This window comes from Oncorhynchus mykiss, chromosome 7 (assembly GCF_057628025.1).
Source record: "Oncorhynchus mykiss isolate SJ-2025 chromosome 7, ASM5762802v1, whole genome shotgun sequence".
NCBI classification, from domain to species: Eukaryota; Metazoa; Chordata; class Actinopteri; order Salmoniformes; family Salmonidae; genus Oncorhynchus; species Oncorhynchus mykiss.
In genome coordinates, this window is record NC_143028.1 from 69,216,132 (window position 1) to 69,233,405 (window position 17,274).

Here is a 17,274-nt window from a genome sequence, read left to right on the forward strand (position 1 = left end):
CTTGTTTACATAACTATTCAGCCCCTTTGCTATGACACTCAAATGAGCACAGGTGCATCCTGTTTCCATTGATCATCCTTGAGATGTTTCTACAACTTGGAATCTGTCTGTGGTAAATTAAATTGATTGGACATGAGGTCCCACAGTTGACAGTGCATTTCAGAGCAAAAGCCAAGCCATGAGAAGGAATTGTCCGTAAAGCTCTGAGACAAGATTGTGTCAAGGCACAGATCGGGGGAAGGGTACCAAATTATTTCTGCAGCATTGAAGGTCCCCAAGAACACAGTGGCCTCCATTCTTAAATTTAAGTTTGGAACCACCAAGACTCTTCCTAGAGCTGGCCACCTGTCCAAACAGCAATCGGTGAAGAGCCTTGGTCAGAGAGGTGACCAAGAACCCGATGGTCACTCCGACAGAGCTCCAGAGTTCCTCTGTGGAGATGGGAGAACCTTCCAGAAGTACAACCATCTCTGTAGCACTTCACCAATCAGGCCTTTACTATTTAGTAAAAGGCACATGGCAGCCCGCTTGGAGTTTTCCTAAAGGCATCTAAAGGACTCTGACCATGAGAAACAAGAATCTCTGGAGTGATGAAACCAAGATAGCCTAAATGCCAAGCGTCACGTCTGGAGGAAACTGGCATCACCTGGCCACTACCATCCCTACGGTGAAGCATCATGCTGTGGGGATGTTTTTCAGCAGTCTCCCACTTGACTGGGAGACAAGTCAGAATCTAGGGAAAGATGAACGGAGCAAAGTACCGAGAGATCACTGATGAAAACCTGCTCCAGAGCTCAGGACCCGAGACTGGTGCAAAGGTTCACCTTCCAACTGGACAACGACCCTAACTACACCCAAGTAGACTCGAGGCTGTAAAACGCTGCTTCAAAGTACTGAGTAAAGGGTCTGATTACTTATGTAATCGTGATTTATTTGTTATAATATGTACATTAGCAAACATCTCTTTAAAAAAAAAAGCTGTTGCTTTATTATGGGGAGTAGTGTGGATTTTTTTTAATAAGGCTGTAACATATGGAAAAAGTTTGGCATCAATATAAATGAATTTGTTTGTGTTTATCCAGGTATTATGTGGTTAGAGTCCAGTGAGTGTACGTCAAGCCTGTGCTAGGGTAGTTGCAACAAAAAAAACAAGGGGGGGGGGGGGGGGGGGGTGTATGCAAGTAGTGCAGGTAGTCATTTGATATTTTTATTTATTTAACTATTCAAGTCCGTTAAGAACAAATTCTTATTTACAATGACGGCCTACTCCGGCCAAACCCAGACGCTGGGCCAATTGTGCGCCGCCCTATGGAACTCCCAATCACGGTCGGTTGTGATACAGCTCGGATTCGAACCAGTGTCTGTAGTGACGCTTCTAGCATTGAGATGCAGTGCCTTAGACTACTGCTCCACTCAGGATCCAGATGAACTGTTCCAAGTCTTATGGCTTGGGAGGAAGAAGCTGTTCGGGAGCCTTTTGGTCCCAGACATGGTGCTCTGGTACAGCTTGCCATGCAGTAGCAGAGAACAGTCTATGACTTAGGGAGTTCCTCTGACACCACCCAGTATAGAGGTAACCATCTAAAAGGTTCAGTAGACCTTTGGACTCCACTTCGATGAAAATTGTTGTCTTGGATAGAACTGGGGGAGGGCACCCATGGTACAATATCTTGCACATGTCAATTCTGTGTCATTAATCTTAGTGCTGCGAGACAAAAGGACATGGTAATGTGACACTAAGCATATGAAAAAGAAAAACTTTTATTCTCTGAAATGCTTGTACAAAACACATTTAAAGTTTAAGGCATATATTGCACAGACTATTCAAAAGTTTCTATGTAGAAGGGGTATATCCCTCAATCCCATGTTTAAGGCACGATAGCCAGTTATACTTTCAATACATCAGCCATGATTCATACAGTGAAATGGAAAAACATCTTTAGGATGCAATTGGTCATATTGAGAAGCTACACATTGTCATTTCAGCTACAATTCATGCCAAAAGAGAAACACCTGACCTTGATGAATTTACATGCATTTTCACATTGGCATCTACGACCCAAGTTTCATTCTGCATCCAAAACCTGATATATATATATATATATATATATATATCTTTCTAAATAATGTCCAGTATCCAGGTTGTTTCCAGTATCACAACAAGTAACGTGTAGTCAGTGGCATGTAGTAATGAATAAACCACGTACCCACTTAATTGTACTGTATATCTATTCACACCATTATTTCTTACAAATCACTATGACCAGGAACCCTTCCTTCCCTCAAACTGTTTGAGGAGTTACGGGCTCAGACGCACCAAAAGTGTTTGCTGGCCGAGAATACTTAGCACCTGTGAACATAATTTGCCAACCGAGTGCGCACCGATTTTACACATAGAAACACATTAAAATTTTGGCAGTCAATATACAGCAGGTCCCCAAAAGACAGCGTGCTGAATGACAGGCAGAATGCTAGATCCACATTGGGTGCGGCATGTGTGAGCCTTAAAACTCTTCAGCACATCTCCGTTAGTGGAGTACCTGTACGATCTACCTTTCCCAACGACAAATCAGGAAACAATGCCGACATCCAGCCGTATGAAAGAAATCCAGGGGTAGCCCTAACCCTACATATCTGGGAGACATGACGGAGAGAATGGGATCAGTGCGCGTCACAAACCCAGGCTAATAATAACAAAATTCCATATCAGCTCTTATCATGCTTCTTTCTAGCTGGAAGATCAAACATTTTCTGGAATTGTAACACAATGGTCTTTTCAAAGCTTAAGAGTTGAAAAGAATAGAGAAAAGTTGGACCTGTTTGAACTGACCTGACAGAATATAAGACTTTGCAGCAGCACTAATGTTTGTGCTGCAGCAAAAGTTAGGATTTCGCCATAAAATGTGGTATATGAACTAAGACCGTTTCATGGAAACTACAACCGTATAAGAATGAGTAACACTGTAGAGAGGATATAGTCCACTAACAGAGAGGAAAGGAGAGTCACATTTTCCAGACAGTTTGCTTCTCAATAACCTCAACATTGATCAATGACTTCAATACAACACTGACCAGCCTTTGTCATCCGAGGGAACAACTAAGAGTATTTCAATTAAGACATTTTGGTTTGAAATACAAGGACCAGATCTTAAGGCTCCAATGATTTGCTACTTGGGTCAAACCCTCCCCAAACAGGATGACCCAAATGCTTGAAAATGTTTGTAACAGTCTTCATCCATCAACTATGGCATACTAGGGCACTAGCCTGACGGCGTCACCTGACTAAGCCTTCAGCGTCGACCACAGAAATTGAGTTGTGTTACATGACCTTACGTTCACACACACACACAGGGATGTCACCTCCTTCACATCCACATTAAAAACATCCCAGGAAATCATACACAATACATAAAGATAAGAGAGCAATACAAAAAAAAACATTCCTCCTTTTTCATATATACACACAAATACTGCTTACCCGTTGAGATACTATTTTGGAAATGGGTTAAAATTAATATTTTTTTAAGTAAAACAAAATGGTAGTGTTCATATACTTTGCGACTGATGATTTTGGGTGTGTGTCTTCAATGTAGAATCCCTGGTGGCCACATGTTTACAGTCACTTTAAGGCAAGGAGAGAAGGACATTGGAGCTGTGCAGTCAGGCAAACTGCAGTACAATCAATTTCCCTTCCGCCTGTCTTCCGGCATTGTGAGGAGGGGGAAGGGGGCGTCGGAATGCTTGAGATTGTGAAGGCCGGACTAAAAAATGAAAATCTAAAGTGCATAAACTGTACTGGAGGAGCACGACACTAGCGCTTGAAACAAACACGGTTGTCTCCGCCCCAAGTCCGCCCTTGGTGGGAATGATTGACAGGCTAGACAGCCAGGGTTTAAAGTCATCGAGTTCCGCTTTATACATTCAACCAAGTCCGGTACTGCTACTGATGAGGCTAGATCTGCTGGTGCTGGCTTCAAGACATTAAAAAAAATGTATAACAGGGGAAGGAAATGTCCTCGTTTGGAAATGGTTGAGATAGTAAGTTCAAAACTACATAATAGAACGTTGTGTTGTCGTTCTTATGTTGACGTCACATTTAACCTATACTCTGGAATGTTGACAAGTAGACAGCTTCTGCCCAGCAACAGGCTCTATTGGATAAAATATTTTGTTAAAGTCCTGATTTAAAAAATGCTTTAAAAAAGCATCATCTTTAAAACACTTGTATTTCCATCCCCGTGTCTGATGTATATGACAGTTCTGTCATATTCAAACTGCAGAGCAGAGACATACAGGATCAGTGGGTTGATGAAAGGAATATGTTCTCAGATATACACAGCTTGGTGCGCCCCCATATACAGACCAGGGTGTGGGCCGTGGCTCTAGTTGACTGTCTCGCTGACAGCATGCAGGGTGTGCTGCGCCCCCCACACTGTGGCTATGGGAGTCTGTGCCACGGGACCAGGCTGTCGAACTGGAACATCGCTGTGGACCATGCTCCACACACTGGCCACCGACTGGGCCCTCTGGAAACTGCTGCTGCTGGGGATGGAGGAAGAAAGGCCTAGGAATGGGGTGAGGGCTGGCGGAGGTGCTTGGACTAGGGCTAAAGTTGGGGATGAGACTGGGACAGGGGATAAAGTTAGTGATGGGGTGAAGGTTTGAACAGGGCTTAGGGCTGACACAGGGGGTTTGATTGGTGCTGGGATGAATGTTGGGACAGAGGTTGAAACTGGCACTAGGACTGGAATTTTGGCCTGGCGAGGAGGCAGACTTGGCGCAGGAATGAAGGAAAGGGCTGGGGTGAGTTTAGGTGCTGAAGAGACCGTGCCGGGGCTTGGGACTGAAACTGCGGACACCACAGCCTTTTCTGTGGGACTCAGCGTAGCTTGGCTCGGCTCTGGTGGAAGGGTCAGACCCATAGCACTGCTGCAGACCGTGGCCTCTGTAGTGGCCTTCGTCTGACTCTCATGCTCAGCGGCCCTCTGGAGAGCTGCGTCCACCAGCAGCCTCAGGTCACTGAAGTCCTGGCCGGGGCACAGCTCCGGAGGGGTGGGGGGTGGCGTGTTGAATAGCCCGCCAATGGGACTGGCGCTAATAACCGTAGAGCCCTTCTCCTCGACCTCCCTCAGGAGAACGTGCATGTCCAGCTGCATCAGGGCCTGGACGCAGCAGCCCTCTTGGCCTGGGTAGCCGGCTCCCGTCAGAATGGCCGTGGCTGTGTTGCCAAGGAGGCTGAGGTCCAGCGTGGGGGCTGGCCGGATGACCGAGGGCCGGAGTGGGGGCAGGGCTGGTGAGGGGACCGAGGAGGTGGGGCTTTCAGGGGAGCTACCTCCACCACCAGTGGATGAGCGACCCTCACCTTTTCCTGCCCGCCTGGAGATGGTGAAATGGGTGGGGTCTTTGCCGTCCTTGCGGAGAAGGTCAGGGAGGAGGCGGCGACGGGCGTTGATGAACCAGTTGCATATCTGGAAAGTGGAGGAAGTTCCTTTAACAATGCCTGCATGACTGAGAAAACAAACTGGGTGCATCTCAAGGGCCCAACTAGGCTTCCGCCAAGAGCCAAACTACAAAAATAAATCTCAAGTCACTTAAAAAAATATTTTTGGTGTGTGTGTGCCAAGTCAACTAGAAGACCCTAATAATTAGCTCAACTGACCAGTATAAAGTGTTAAAACTGGGCCGAGGCCAGTTGTTTGGAAATAGACTTCCGCCCACATATTCTCAGTCTCCCTCACCTTTAGGCCTGGTTACCGCCCTCTAGTGGGAAACATCTCCCCCACACACAGTGAGATGAGGGGCCTCAGACTGTTGGCATTAAAGAAGTCTCGGGTGAAAAATTAGCCACAGAGAAGTGCACAGCCAGCCAGGGGCACAACACTGCAGCCCGGTTGTCTGGCTTCAAGTCAACTAGAAGACCCTAATAATTAGCTCAACTGACTCATATAATAAAGAGTTAAAACTGGGCCGGCTGTCTGCTCTAGCCTCTTGCTCTGTCTGCTCATGTCACCAACTCCTGGGGTGTGAGAGTGTGTGTGTATTGGAGGGAAGAGGAAACATCACATGGTTGGCCTACAAGGGCTGCTGTAACGGTGTCAAATTCATCTGTACAGTAGTACATCAGTCATGGGATATTTGTTACACTGTTGTGAAACACCCAAGGGCTGAAGTACGATGATAAGTACGAAGTAAATACCATGGGATGGATCGCTGTTTATAGAATATTTAGCAACGGCCTGAAGTAGGCCTATAGGTGCTGCGACGTTTAGCGCCCCGCACACGAGGCCAATAGAGAACACAATATCTCATAAACAACTATCTTCGACAGGGCGAGTAGGTGGTCATGGCTTCATCTTGCCCCAAGTGTCTGCTGTGATCAACTGTTTACACTGCATCAGGAGCTAATTAGCATATCTGGAACCATTCAACTGGAGGACATTGTAAATCATTCATTTCAACACTAGACTTGTAAGGGGAGCATGATGAAACCGGACCTAAAATGTCTAAAACATTTGTAACAGTTCAAATAGGGCGAGTTTAAATCTATCCAGCCTTGTTAGGGTCAGTGTGAGATCTACCCCACAGCATAATCAGAACATTTTACCATGTTAGGCCGGTCCACTCACCTGTAGCACGGAGAGGCTGGTCTGATCTGACAGGCTGAGTTTCTCCTGCTCTGAAGGGTAGGCGTTGTAGCGGTGCTCATACAGCCAGGTCCGCAGCACAATCACCGCCTCCTTGGGCAGGTTGCCGCGGCGACGCCGCTTACCCGAGGCCACGCCGCCCCCTGACAGGTCAAGGGGAAAACCGTCATCCTCAAAGGGGTCGCTGTCAGACATGGCTGACGACAGCTCCCGTATCTGCTCCTCTTCCAGAGCTGAGGAGGAGAGGAGGGGGGGGGGTCAGTTTGGCCGAGCTAGTATTTGTATGGTGGACACTGTTCACAGGGTTGGACATTCACTCATTTGTTATGGAATGTATTGTTCCCTCCATCAGATTACCATGTTACGTATCTACTTATTGTGTAGGCCTGTTTGTTATTGTACATTCACCAACCTATAAAGAAATAGCTTTGGTGAAGGGTTAAATTGAGACGCTTGTTTACAGAAAACATGGGGTGACCTGTGCCAATTAGCCATCTAGTATGCTCTGAACACCTGTGTGTAAGCTACTCTGAAGTGTAGTGTTGTCGGATGGAGGCACCCATAGCTGTATGCATCTGTCCAAAACTGCTACAATAAGTGCATATTTTTTATTTGGATTCTTTCACTGATGTACAATAAGGGCCATATGTTTCAAAAGCCGTACCACGGGCGATGAATTAAATTTCTAAACGTTTACAATCCAGACGATCGTGGTTCAGGTGGGGCTGTCGTGGGTCGAAGTGAATGGTTGCCAACTGTATGGACAAGAGAATGCCACCTAGAGTTAGAGACCTAGTATGGGTGAAGCAGTCAGGTAAGCACAACTAAAAGCATTCATCAATGACAACTTACTATTAAAGTGATGTGCCATTAATTGAACTAAAACACATTCAGAACAATATATTCATTCCCCCAATCACTATATGTTGCGGGGGGGGGGGGGGGCAACTCAAAATGAAGCATGCTTTCTCCCAGGGTATAGAATGCAGTGAATGTCTTTCTCTGGTTGAAATCTGACCCCCGGGGGACAGCCTGTCCTTACAAAGGAGATTGTGTGCATATCACCATCTCCAGCGGCGGGCGAGCTATAGACCGTGCAGGGGACCAGTTTCACCTCTTGCCAGGGAAATTCAGAGTCCTGGAGACACTCCTCACTTGTTTGTATGCCCAAATTGAATGTCCATCCAATTGTTTACAGTAACGTTGCGGCTATAATCTTTTTAAAAGTTAAGTGCATGAAAGGGCAAAACTGATAATTGATTATAGCAAACTAAATATGCCAACGACTTAAATTGGTAAACTAGTTATTTTTATACTGCCTAAAACACTGGATTTTCAGTGTTTTGAGTTGTGCTGTCAATATTTTGTCCATTGAACAGCTTGAAAGTAGCAATTAAAGTTACTAGCGATCCCGTTACACAGCTGGTAATGACCTGTATTTTAGCTAGTAGCTAATGAATGCACTCCAGGTGGGTCATAAAAAGTGGGATAATTTGAGCTAACTAGTTTGAGGTTAGCTTGAAGTCAGTTAACTTACGTCACACGTTGCTCCTCTATCAAACCTCAACTGTCTACAAAGCAAATGCCGTTCTTATCTTAGAGCTAATATGATATTTTCTAAATGACTGAATGCGTTAAACTTCAAAGGCGTGAGTAGAAATCGAGTTGCTAAATTCACTAAAATCCTCGAGGCGAAAAGGGCATTACAGCCAACGTAACTTAGCTAGTTAACTAGCTAGCTGTTAAGGCTAGCAGGCTACAAAGCAAACAATGAAGTTCGCGTCAGTGATTGGTATTCTGTTCTGTTCCATTCAATCTGGTCTAGTGCAGTTAACAGTTCCAGTGAAATCAAAATTATCTAGCTGAAAGCAATCAATTTCCAAATGCAAAAAAATAACGAAAATAAGAAATTCCTGTTAGAGCTCGACAAATGAGCAAAGAAAACATTGACTAAGTTTGCTAGCCATCTTCCCATCGTCACGTAGCAAACGTACAAAGAACCCTTTGAACGCACGCCATAGCGCATGTAGGACTGTTCTGTCGCTCCGCCAGATGGACACCATGCTTGCTTCCAAAGATAACTAGCTGGTTAGCTGTCCCTCCAAATTCAAACAAACACACGCTGCATTTGCTCGCAACAAAAAACTGCATTCCATTTAACACCAACGGGCGAGCACACCAGGCAAACCGTCAGACACGGTCAGGGCAACAATTAATACCTGGAAATAAAAATAACATGGCTAATTTCAGCCTACCTCGTTTTAGGGGTTTCATTCTTTGTTGATGGCTTGCTCGAAAACACGCAGCTGTCGAAGTTCCTTGTAAAATGCGTGCCCCGGCTAAATGTTGACAAAGCGAGATTTTGTTTCCAAGCGCTAAAGGTGTTGCACGCTTTTACTTTGCTTTTCAAGGCTTCAAATATTTTTTTCTTGCGACATAAGCGTGCAGTTGTTCTATCGCGTTTCGATGTCTTGCTAGAACAAATGTTTCATAATTTGTGTCGCTCAGTTCTTTTTACCTGCAGAAGCAAAGCCAACTCTATACCAATCTGACAGTAGAAGATGGAATGATCCCGCCTCCTGTATCTGCGCGATCCAATCACGGCTCTTTCTTTCCAGTAGACATGCCGTGTCATCATTCCTGAGTGACTGACAGGCGAAGCATTTAATTCAAAATCCAGTACAAGATTTTATTGAATAATGTTGTTTTGTTTCCGACATTATTGAAATTAACACACACGACCTATTGTTTTTGCCAACATATTATAGTGGCCAGCAAACCAAGGGGGTTTCCTCATGTACTCGGAATATGCGTTTATTATGTAACCGAAACGATCATGTTTTCTTGTTACATAAACGGGATCAAAAATCTTGACAGCAACAGTGGGCCACGGCCACTAATGGATGCAGTAATAAAACAGTAAAAAGTCTGGTCAATAGAACAGCAGAATCTTCCTAACAACTGCAGGAGAAAGTCGAAGCTTTCTCACCTTGCTCCCATCCTCTTTCATATGCAGCAAAATACTCTAGGTGCTGTACGTGGGGCTGCCTCTGAAAGCTTGTTGTTGCCACTGCACAATATCTACATGTCAGGCAATATTATTTTAGTATTTTAGTTTTTGTCTCGCACGTAGGTAGGAATTTGCATTATGTGATAATACAATGTGACAAGAATGTAAATAGTCACTGGTGTGGAAGACTAACCAAATGATGCACTAGACAGACTACAATCTCTAGATTGTCTAGATTAGATTATAGACTAGCCTATATAGCCCTGTGTAGATTATAATAATCCCATTACTCACTGTAATAAAATCATCTCTGACACCATCAACCTGATAGAGGATTAACAAAATGACCATTGTGAACGGTTTGAGAAAGTATTGTGTGCATTTTATTGAATGATATTCTCTCTTCATAGTATTTTACAGTACATATTTTAACAAATGAGCTCAATGTAATTGTATAAATAAATCTACAGCATTGTAAAAGATGGAGTGGTTCTCTGCATTCAGATTTCATTTTTATTTACAACAGAATGTGATTTGACTTGCCTAGTTAAATAAAGGTTAAATAAAATGTAAAATAAATTGATTAGCACATGGGGAATTACTAGCTGGTCTCAGATCTGTTTGTGCTGCATGACAATGACCATAGTAGTTGGCAAGCCAAGACACAGCACAAACAAAGACCAGGCTATGGAATTGCTTTATCATAAAATGATATCATAAAATCTTAACATATACCAATTTTACTTAATTTGGTATTCCACAATATGCATTAATGTTACCAGAGTAGATATAAATACAATAATCATAGTAAATCTCATTTTATGAACAAAACAACCACTCATTCACATTTTATCTCAACCCTTTATACTAAACCAAAACCCTGACATACACAGCCTAACTTCTAAAGCATTATCAATATTGAACAAATCCTAGTCAATAAAATATATGCTTGTTTCATAAAATATTTCATTATTGTTTGTTATAGTAAAAAAAGAATTGCTACATATCTCTTCTGCTAAGAGTGTTGGTTCTTCTACACTCCCAAACCAAAGTGCACAGACAATTCAGGAGGGGGCTTCTTTTTACTTTGTAGGCCTTTGAACCAGGGGAGTGGGTTGACAGGTACCCTTACCTTGGGCTACCCTTTCCAGGCATGCTGTGCCTCAACAACCCCTCAAAAGTCTTGTTAAAGCCTAGCGTTGAGAGTAATGTACTGTAAATCAGTTCAAAGGGACTTCACTCTCACAGAAATTAGTTTGCTATTAGTTGGCTGTGTTCTCCAAGCGAGTATGGCAAGTGTCCACCACAACAGTCATGTCCTCTAGAAGTTCGAAATTGTCAAAAAATGTACAGGAAATTTTTCTGCAGTCAGAATTCCATAGTGAACACATCCAAAAAATATTGTTTCCTCTCCTAATATTTCACACTTACTAACAGCAGAGGTGTGTTGGGTCAAAACAGGTGCAGTGAAAACTCCTAAAAATAAATGGAGAAAAAACCCTGCTGAAGTATAGGGAGTTAGGGTGTGAAAGGTGAACAGCAACACTAAATAAAGAGGACCCAGACCATGGCCACACATTACACATTTTGTAAGTCTTGAAAATATAAGAGCTGTGAATTATACAAGAGCTGTGAATTATAAGACAGTCTAAAACATCTCTTCCTTGTCAGGTTTGCTACAAATGTATTGTTTGGTAGGCCTATAACGCATAGGAATATCAAGTGAATACTTAACGCATAGAAACAACATGGCCAAATGCAGTTTCATAAAACACATTAACTCAATATACAGTACACACATCGTGTAATCCACACCAAAGAGACCATGATGAAATTGTTGTTGTTGTTGGTTTTAGAGTACTTCCAACTGCCATTTATAAATTCCACAGCCACTTCACCTGGAAACTAGGAAAGTGAATAAATAGCCTTGTAATTTTAAGCAAATGCGACAGTATGTGAATAAATAAACCAATTCAATGCTCTTAGGCTAGGCATATATCTCCAAAACAATAGCATACAACAACAAAATGAAGGGGTACTATATGCATATCACTATGATTTAAAACACTTCAACAGTGTGCCATAGGATATGATCTTTCACAGAGAGTCAGGACCTTGATGAAATAGGCCTAGGTGTGGCCCTCTGGTTTGTGTATTGGACCAGGGCCTCATTAAATGTATGAGACGAATCCCTTAGTCTCTCAGTGACAGATAGTTTCTGTCATTTACGTATTCATGTCTTTGCAGTTTAGAGCAGCAGCGGACTGGACTGTCTCTCTGTAATAGCTTTCTGTCCTTGACATACCTTTCTCTCTCACTCTCCCCATATGCATATTGAATTATTTAAATTCCAGTCAGGCACAGACTCAAATCAAAATACAGCTGATAGGGTCGACCGATCTCTTTCGTCTGAAGCTATTGGGCCTGGTTAGAGCTTCAATGGGAGACCACCTGGGAACAGTACTTCCAACTGCCCTTTATCAATGTGTGAGAGGGTTTTTTGAGGGCCAGAACAGTACCACCAACTTTTTATATATTTTTGTTTACAAGGCAAGTCAGTTAAGAACAAATTCTTATTTACAATGATGGCCTACCCCGGCCAAACCTGGACAACACTGGGCCAATTGTGCGCCGCTCTATGGGACTCCCGACCACGGCCGGTAGTGATACAGCCCGGGATTGAACCCAGGTCTGTAGTGACGCCTTTAGCACTGCGATGCAGTGCCTGAGACCGCTGCGCCACTCAGGATCCCTGAATTCCCCAGGTTAGTGATGGGGACATCAAATGCTATCAATATGGATACAGTCTGCTTTTCAACTGTAACATCAGTGTTACACTAGTGTATACACCCTTAAAATTGTTTCCTTAGCTAGGGCTGACATTGAGGACTTGTGAAGAGCAGAATCAACAACCTCTGCATAATCAAAACTGTTGCTTTGTGAGAAGGTAATAAAATCCACAGTTAACCATTGTTATGTAAATGGAAGCTGCGAAGTACCAGTGGCCTGGCTTTGGCCCCAAGTGAGAGCAGGTCCGCTGGAGCCATAACTCAGTGAAACACGGGTGCTGGCCAACGTAGATGGAAACAGAAAGGTCTGAGACTTTTGGGTAAAACACTGGGGTAAATCCTGTATGGAAATTACATTATTTTCTTTTAACTCCATTCGATGTAAATAATCTCTTTGCAATCTAGCGGGAATCCTATATATTGTTAAAAAAAGCATGTTATATGTTATAACAGATTGTGTCCAAATCCTAATTATTGGACTACAAGAACATCAGAAAATAGTTAGGACTGTTCCAGGACTAGGAAAAACAAATAGCCAGTACTAACTTAGTTGGTCACAACAGCAAATCAAGAACACAATTTAACAGACGCAGTCACACAAACCCCCTCGTTGGTAAAGGATCACACCAACGACAGACCACTGTCACACAAAGCCTGAAGGCGCTAACGATTGGAGCCATGCTCAAATGGAGGAGCATTCAGATGCCTCAACCAGGGAGGGGCCAGAGCCATTGACACCCTACCTTTTACTAAGCAGAGTAAAGGGGCCATCAGCAGCTTAGGCAAACACACAACAGCAAACAATAGCCTGCAATCAAGAGAGATCTCTTCCCAGGAGGGAGTGGATGATGGCCAATACAGCCAGGCCTTTTCAATGCAAAGCCTCAAGCTTTGGGGGGAGAAATACAACGACAAATTTAAAAGAGACATGGAGCAACTAGGTAACAAGCAACCCGACATATGGTTGAGTAAAAGTGAATGTCCTTTTTATTCAAGTGAACACATAGTATGTGGCCCATGCAGAGACCCTGGTGTTGCAAGCATCATCTTCCAAACGACGGAACCATTGTAACATAAGAACCACTATTTGATTAGCAGGGAAAGGTAGTGTTCATTTGCTGGCCATTTGATGCAGCACAACAAATGTGGGGGGGACAAGGAGAAGAAATGTAAAGAAAACAAATTATGCTCAGATGAACCAGCGTAAACTGGTGAAGCAATAAGGCATGAGAACCCAGGGATTATAGCGTAAATAACTCAACTAAGGGCTGTTCTAAGACCTGACGAGGAGCAAACAACCTGTTTAATAAAGTTGACTTTGACCTACGCAGTACAAACGTAGGTGGAGAGTTCCCTCCCTATAACTACTGTATTCCCTGGCCATGTGTACGTCCTAGCCACTACTGTATGCCCTAGCCATGTGTATGCCCTAGCCATGTGTATGCCCTAGCCATGTGTTTGCCCTAGCCATGTGTATGCCCTAGCCACTACTGTATGCTCTAGCCATGTGTATGTCCTAGCCACTACTGTATGCCCTAGCCATGTGTATGCCCTAGCCACTACTGTATGCCCTAGCCATGTGTATGCCCTAGCCACTACTGTATGCCCTAGCCATGTGTATGCCCTAGCCACTACTGTATGCCCTAGCCATGTGTATGCCCTAGCCACTACTGTATGCCCTAGCCATGTGTATGCCCTAGCCATGTGTACGTCCTAGCCACTACTGTATGTCCTAGCCATGTGTATGCCCTAGCCACTACTGTATGCCCTAGCGATGTGTATGCCCTAGCCATGTGTATGTCCTAGCCATGTGTATGTCCTAGCCACTACTGTATGCCCTAGCCATGTGTATGTCCTAGCCATGTGTATGTCCTAGCCACTACTGTATGTCCTAGCCACTACTGTATGCCATAGCCATGTGTATGCCCTAGCCACTACTGTGTGCCCTAGCCATGTGTATGCCCTAGCCATGTGTACGTCCTAGCCACTACTGTATGCCCTAGCCATGTGTATGTCCTAGCCATGTGTATGCCCTAGCCATGTGTCTGCCCTAGCCATGTGTATGCCCTAGCCACTACTGTATGCCCTAGCCATGTGTATGCCCTAGCCACTACTGTATGCCCTAGCGATGTGTATGCCCTAGCCATGTGTATGCCCTAGCCACTACTGTGTGCCCTAGCCATGTGTATGTCCTAGCCACTACTGTATGCCCTAGCCATGTGTATGCCCTAGCCATGTGTATGTCCTAGCCATGTGTATGTCCTAGCCATGTGTTTGCCCTAGCCATGTGTATGCCCTAGCCACTACTGTATGCCCTAGCCATGTGTATGCCCTAGCCACTACTGTATGCCCTAGCCATGTGTATGCCCTAGCCATGTGTATGCCCTAGCCAATACTGTGTGCCCTAGCCATGTGTATGTCCTAGCCACTACTGTATGCCCTAGCCATGTTTATGCCCTAGCCACTACTGTATGCCCTAGCCATGTGTATGCCCTAGCCATGTGTATGTCCTAGCCATGTGTATGTCCTAGCCATGTGTATGCCCTAGCCATGTGTATGCCCTAGCCACTACTGTGTGCCCTAGCCATGTGTATGCCCTAGCCATGTGTATGCCCTAGCCACTACTGTGTGCCCTAGCCATGTGTATGCCCTAGCCATGTGTATGTCCTAGCCATGTGTATGCCCTAGCCATGTGTATGCCCTAGCCATGTGTGTGCCCTAGCCATGTGTATGCCCTAGCCATGTGTATGCCCTAGCCATGTGTATGCCCTAGCCATGTGTATGCCCTAGCCATGTGTATGCCCTAGCCACTACTGTATGCCCTAGCCATGTGTATGTCCTAGCCATGTGTATGCCCTAGCCATGTGTATGCCCTAGCCATGTGTATGTCCTAGCCACTACTGTATGCCCTAGCCATGTGTATGCCCTAGCCACTACTGTATGCCCTAGCCATGTGTGTGCCCTAGCCTCTACTGTATGCCCTAGTCATGTGTGTGCCCTAGCCACTACTGTATGCCCTAGCTATGTGTATGCCCTAGCCACTACTGTATGCCCTAGCCATGTGTATGTCCTAGCCATGTGCATGCCCTAGCCATGTGTATGCCCTAGCCATGTGTATGCCCTAGCCACTACTGTATGTCCTAGCCATGTGTATGCCCTAGCCAGGAAAACTGCATGCGTTTTCTCGCACGACCAAGAAAGTAACACAGAAATACAAAACATTAGGACACCTGCTCTTTCCATGATATAGACTGACCAGGTGAATCCAGGTGAAACTATGATCCCTTATCGATGTCAATTCAAATCAGTGTAGATTGGGAGGAGACTGGTTAAATAAGGATTTTTAAGCCTTGAGACAACTGAGACATGGATTGTGTATGTGTGCCTTTCAGAAGGTGAATGGGCAAGACAAAAGATTTTAGTGCCTTTGAACGGGGTATGGTAGTATGTGCCAAGCTCACCGGTTTGTGTCAACAACTGCAACGCTGCTGGGTTTTTCACGCTCAACAGTTTCCTGTGTGTATCAAAAATGGTCCACCACCCAAAGGACATCCAGCCAACTTGACACAACTGTGGGAAGCATTGGCGTCAACATGGGCCAGCATCCCTATGGAACCCTTTTGACACCTTGTAGATTGTAGAGTCCATGCCCCAACAACTTGAGACTGTTCTGAGGGCAAAAGGGGATGGGGGGTTGCAACTCAATAGTAGGAAGGTAGTCCTAATGTTTAGTATACTCAGTGTATATGCCATTTAGCAGACGTGTTCATGCAAATACAAAGGTTAGTCATTTGAAGTCATAATTTGATATAAAAACTACTATTGGTTGGAAATATATGATGGAAAGCATGATTGTGATGACCAACTGTTAAAAAATGCTGTTCACTCTGCGAGTCTGGCAAGTGAGATCTTTTTAACCCGACTGTGGCACTCCAGGCTGAAGTTTCCGCTAGGTACAGATCTAGAATCAGCTTCCCCCCTCCAATCTTAACTTTAACCATGTGGGGGAAATGCGAAACTTACCCAAAATCAGCGTCCAGGGGCAACTTCACCCTACACCACTTTGGACAATCAAATACCTACAGTGAGACACATACTTTCTTGATCTCTCAACCACAAACAGAGAATATGTTATGATCATTTGATATTTGACCATTTTAATATTTATGCTGCAGTAGTTTATGTATCGGGGGGCTAGGGTCAGTCTGTTGTATCTGGAGTATTTCTCCTGTCTTATCCAGTGTCCTGTGTGAATTTAAGTATGCTCTTTCTTTCTTTCTTTCTTTACCTCTCTTGGAGGACCTGAGCCCTAGGACCATGCCTCAGGACTACCTGGCATGATGACTACTTGCTGTCCCCAGTCCACCTGGCCGTACTGCTGCTCCAGTTTCAACTGTTCTGCCTGCGGCTATGGAACCCTGACCTGTTCAACGGACGTGCTACCTGTCCCAGACCTGCTGTTTTCAACTCTCTAGAGACAGCAGGAGCGGTAGAGATACTCTCAATGATCGGCTATGAAAAGCCAACTGACATTTACTCCTGAGGTGCTGACTTGTTGCACCCTCGACAACTACTGTGATTATTATTATTTGACCATGCTGGTCATTTATGAACATTTGAACATCTTGGCCATGTTCTGTTATAATCTCTACCCGGCACAGCCAGAAGAAGACTGGTTCCTCTCTAGGTTTCTTCCTAGGTTTTGGCCTTTCTAGGGAGTTTTTCCTAGCCACCGTGCTTCCACACCTGCATTGCTTGCTGTTTGGGTTTTTAGGCTGGGTTTCTGTACAGCACTTTGATATATCAGCTGATGTAAGAAGGGCTATATAAA

At 44.5% G+C, this 17,274-nt stretch overlaps 1 protein-coding gene across 2 annotated transcripts; it reads right to left on the reverse strand.

Annotated features, from left to right (window-relative positions):
* Positions 1-1,743: 1,743 nt before the first annotated feature.
* On the reverse strand, positions 1,744-9,212 carry LOC110528482 (homeobox protein TGIF1). 2 transcript variants are annotated; one of them, XM_036984060.2, is made up of 4 exons: positions 8,900-9,194; positions 7,309-7,399; positions 6,627-6,877; positions 1,744-5,468 (listed from the first exon to the last, which is right to left on the reverse strand). In XM_036984060.2, the coding sequence occupies exons 3-4, from the start codon at positions 6,837-6,839 to the stop codon at positions 4,383-4,385; spliced, it is 1,299 nt and encodes a 432-aa protein (XP_036839955.1). In that variant the 5' UTR covers positions 6,840-6,877; positions 7,309-7,399; positions 8,900-9,194; the 3' UTR covers positions 1,744-4,382. The 2 variants fall into 2 exon arrangements, with proteins under 2 accessions (XP_036839955.1, XP_021466257.2); XM_021610582.3 differs by lacking the exon at positions 7,309-7,399 and having other exon boundaries at positions 8,900-9,212.
* Between the last annotated feature and the right edge of the window lie 8,062 nt (positions 9,213-17,274).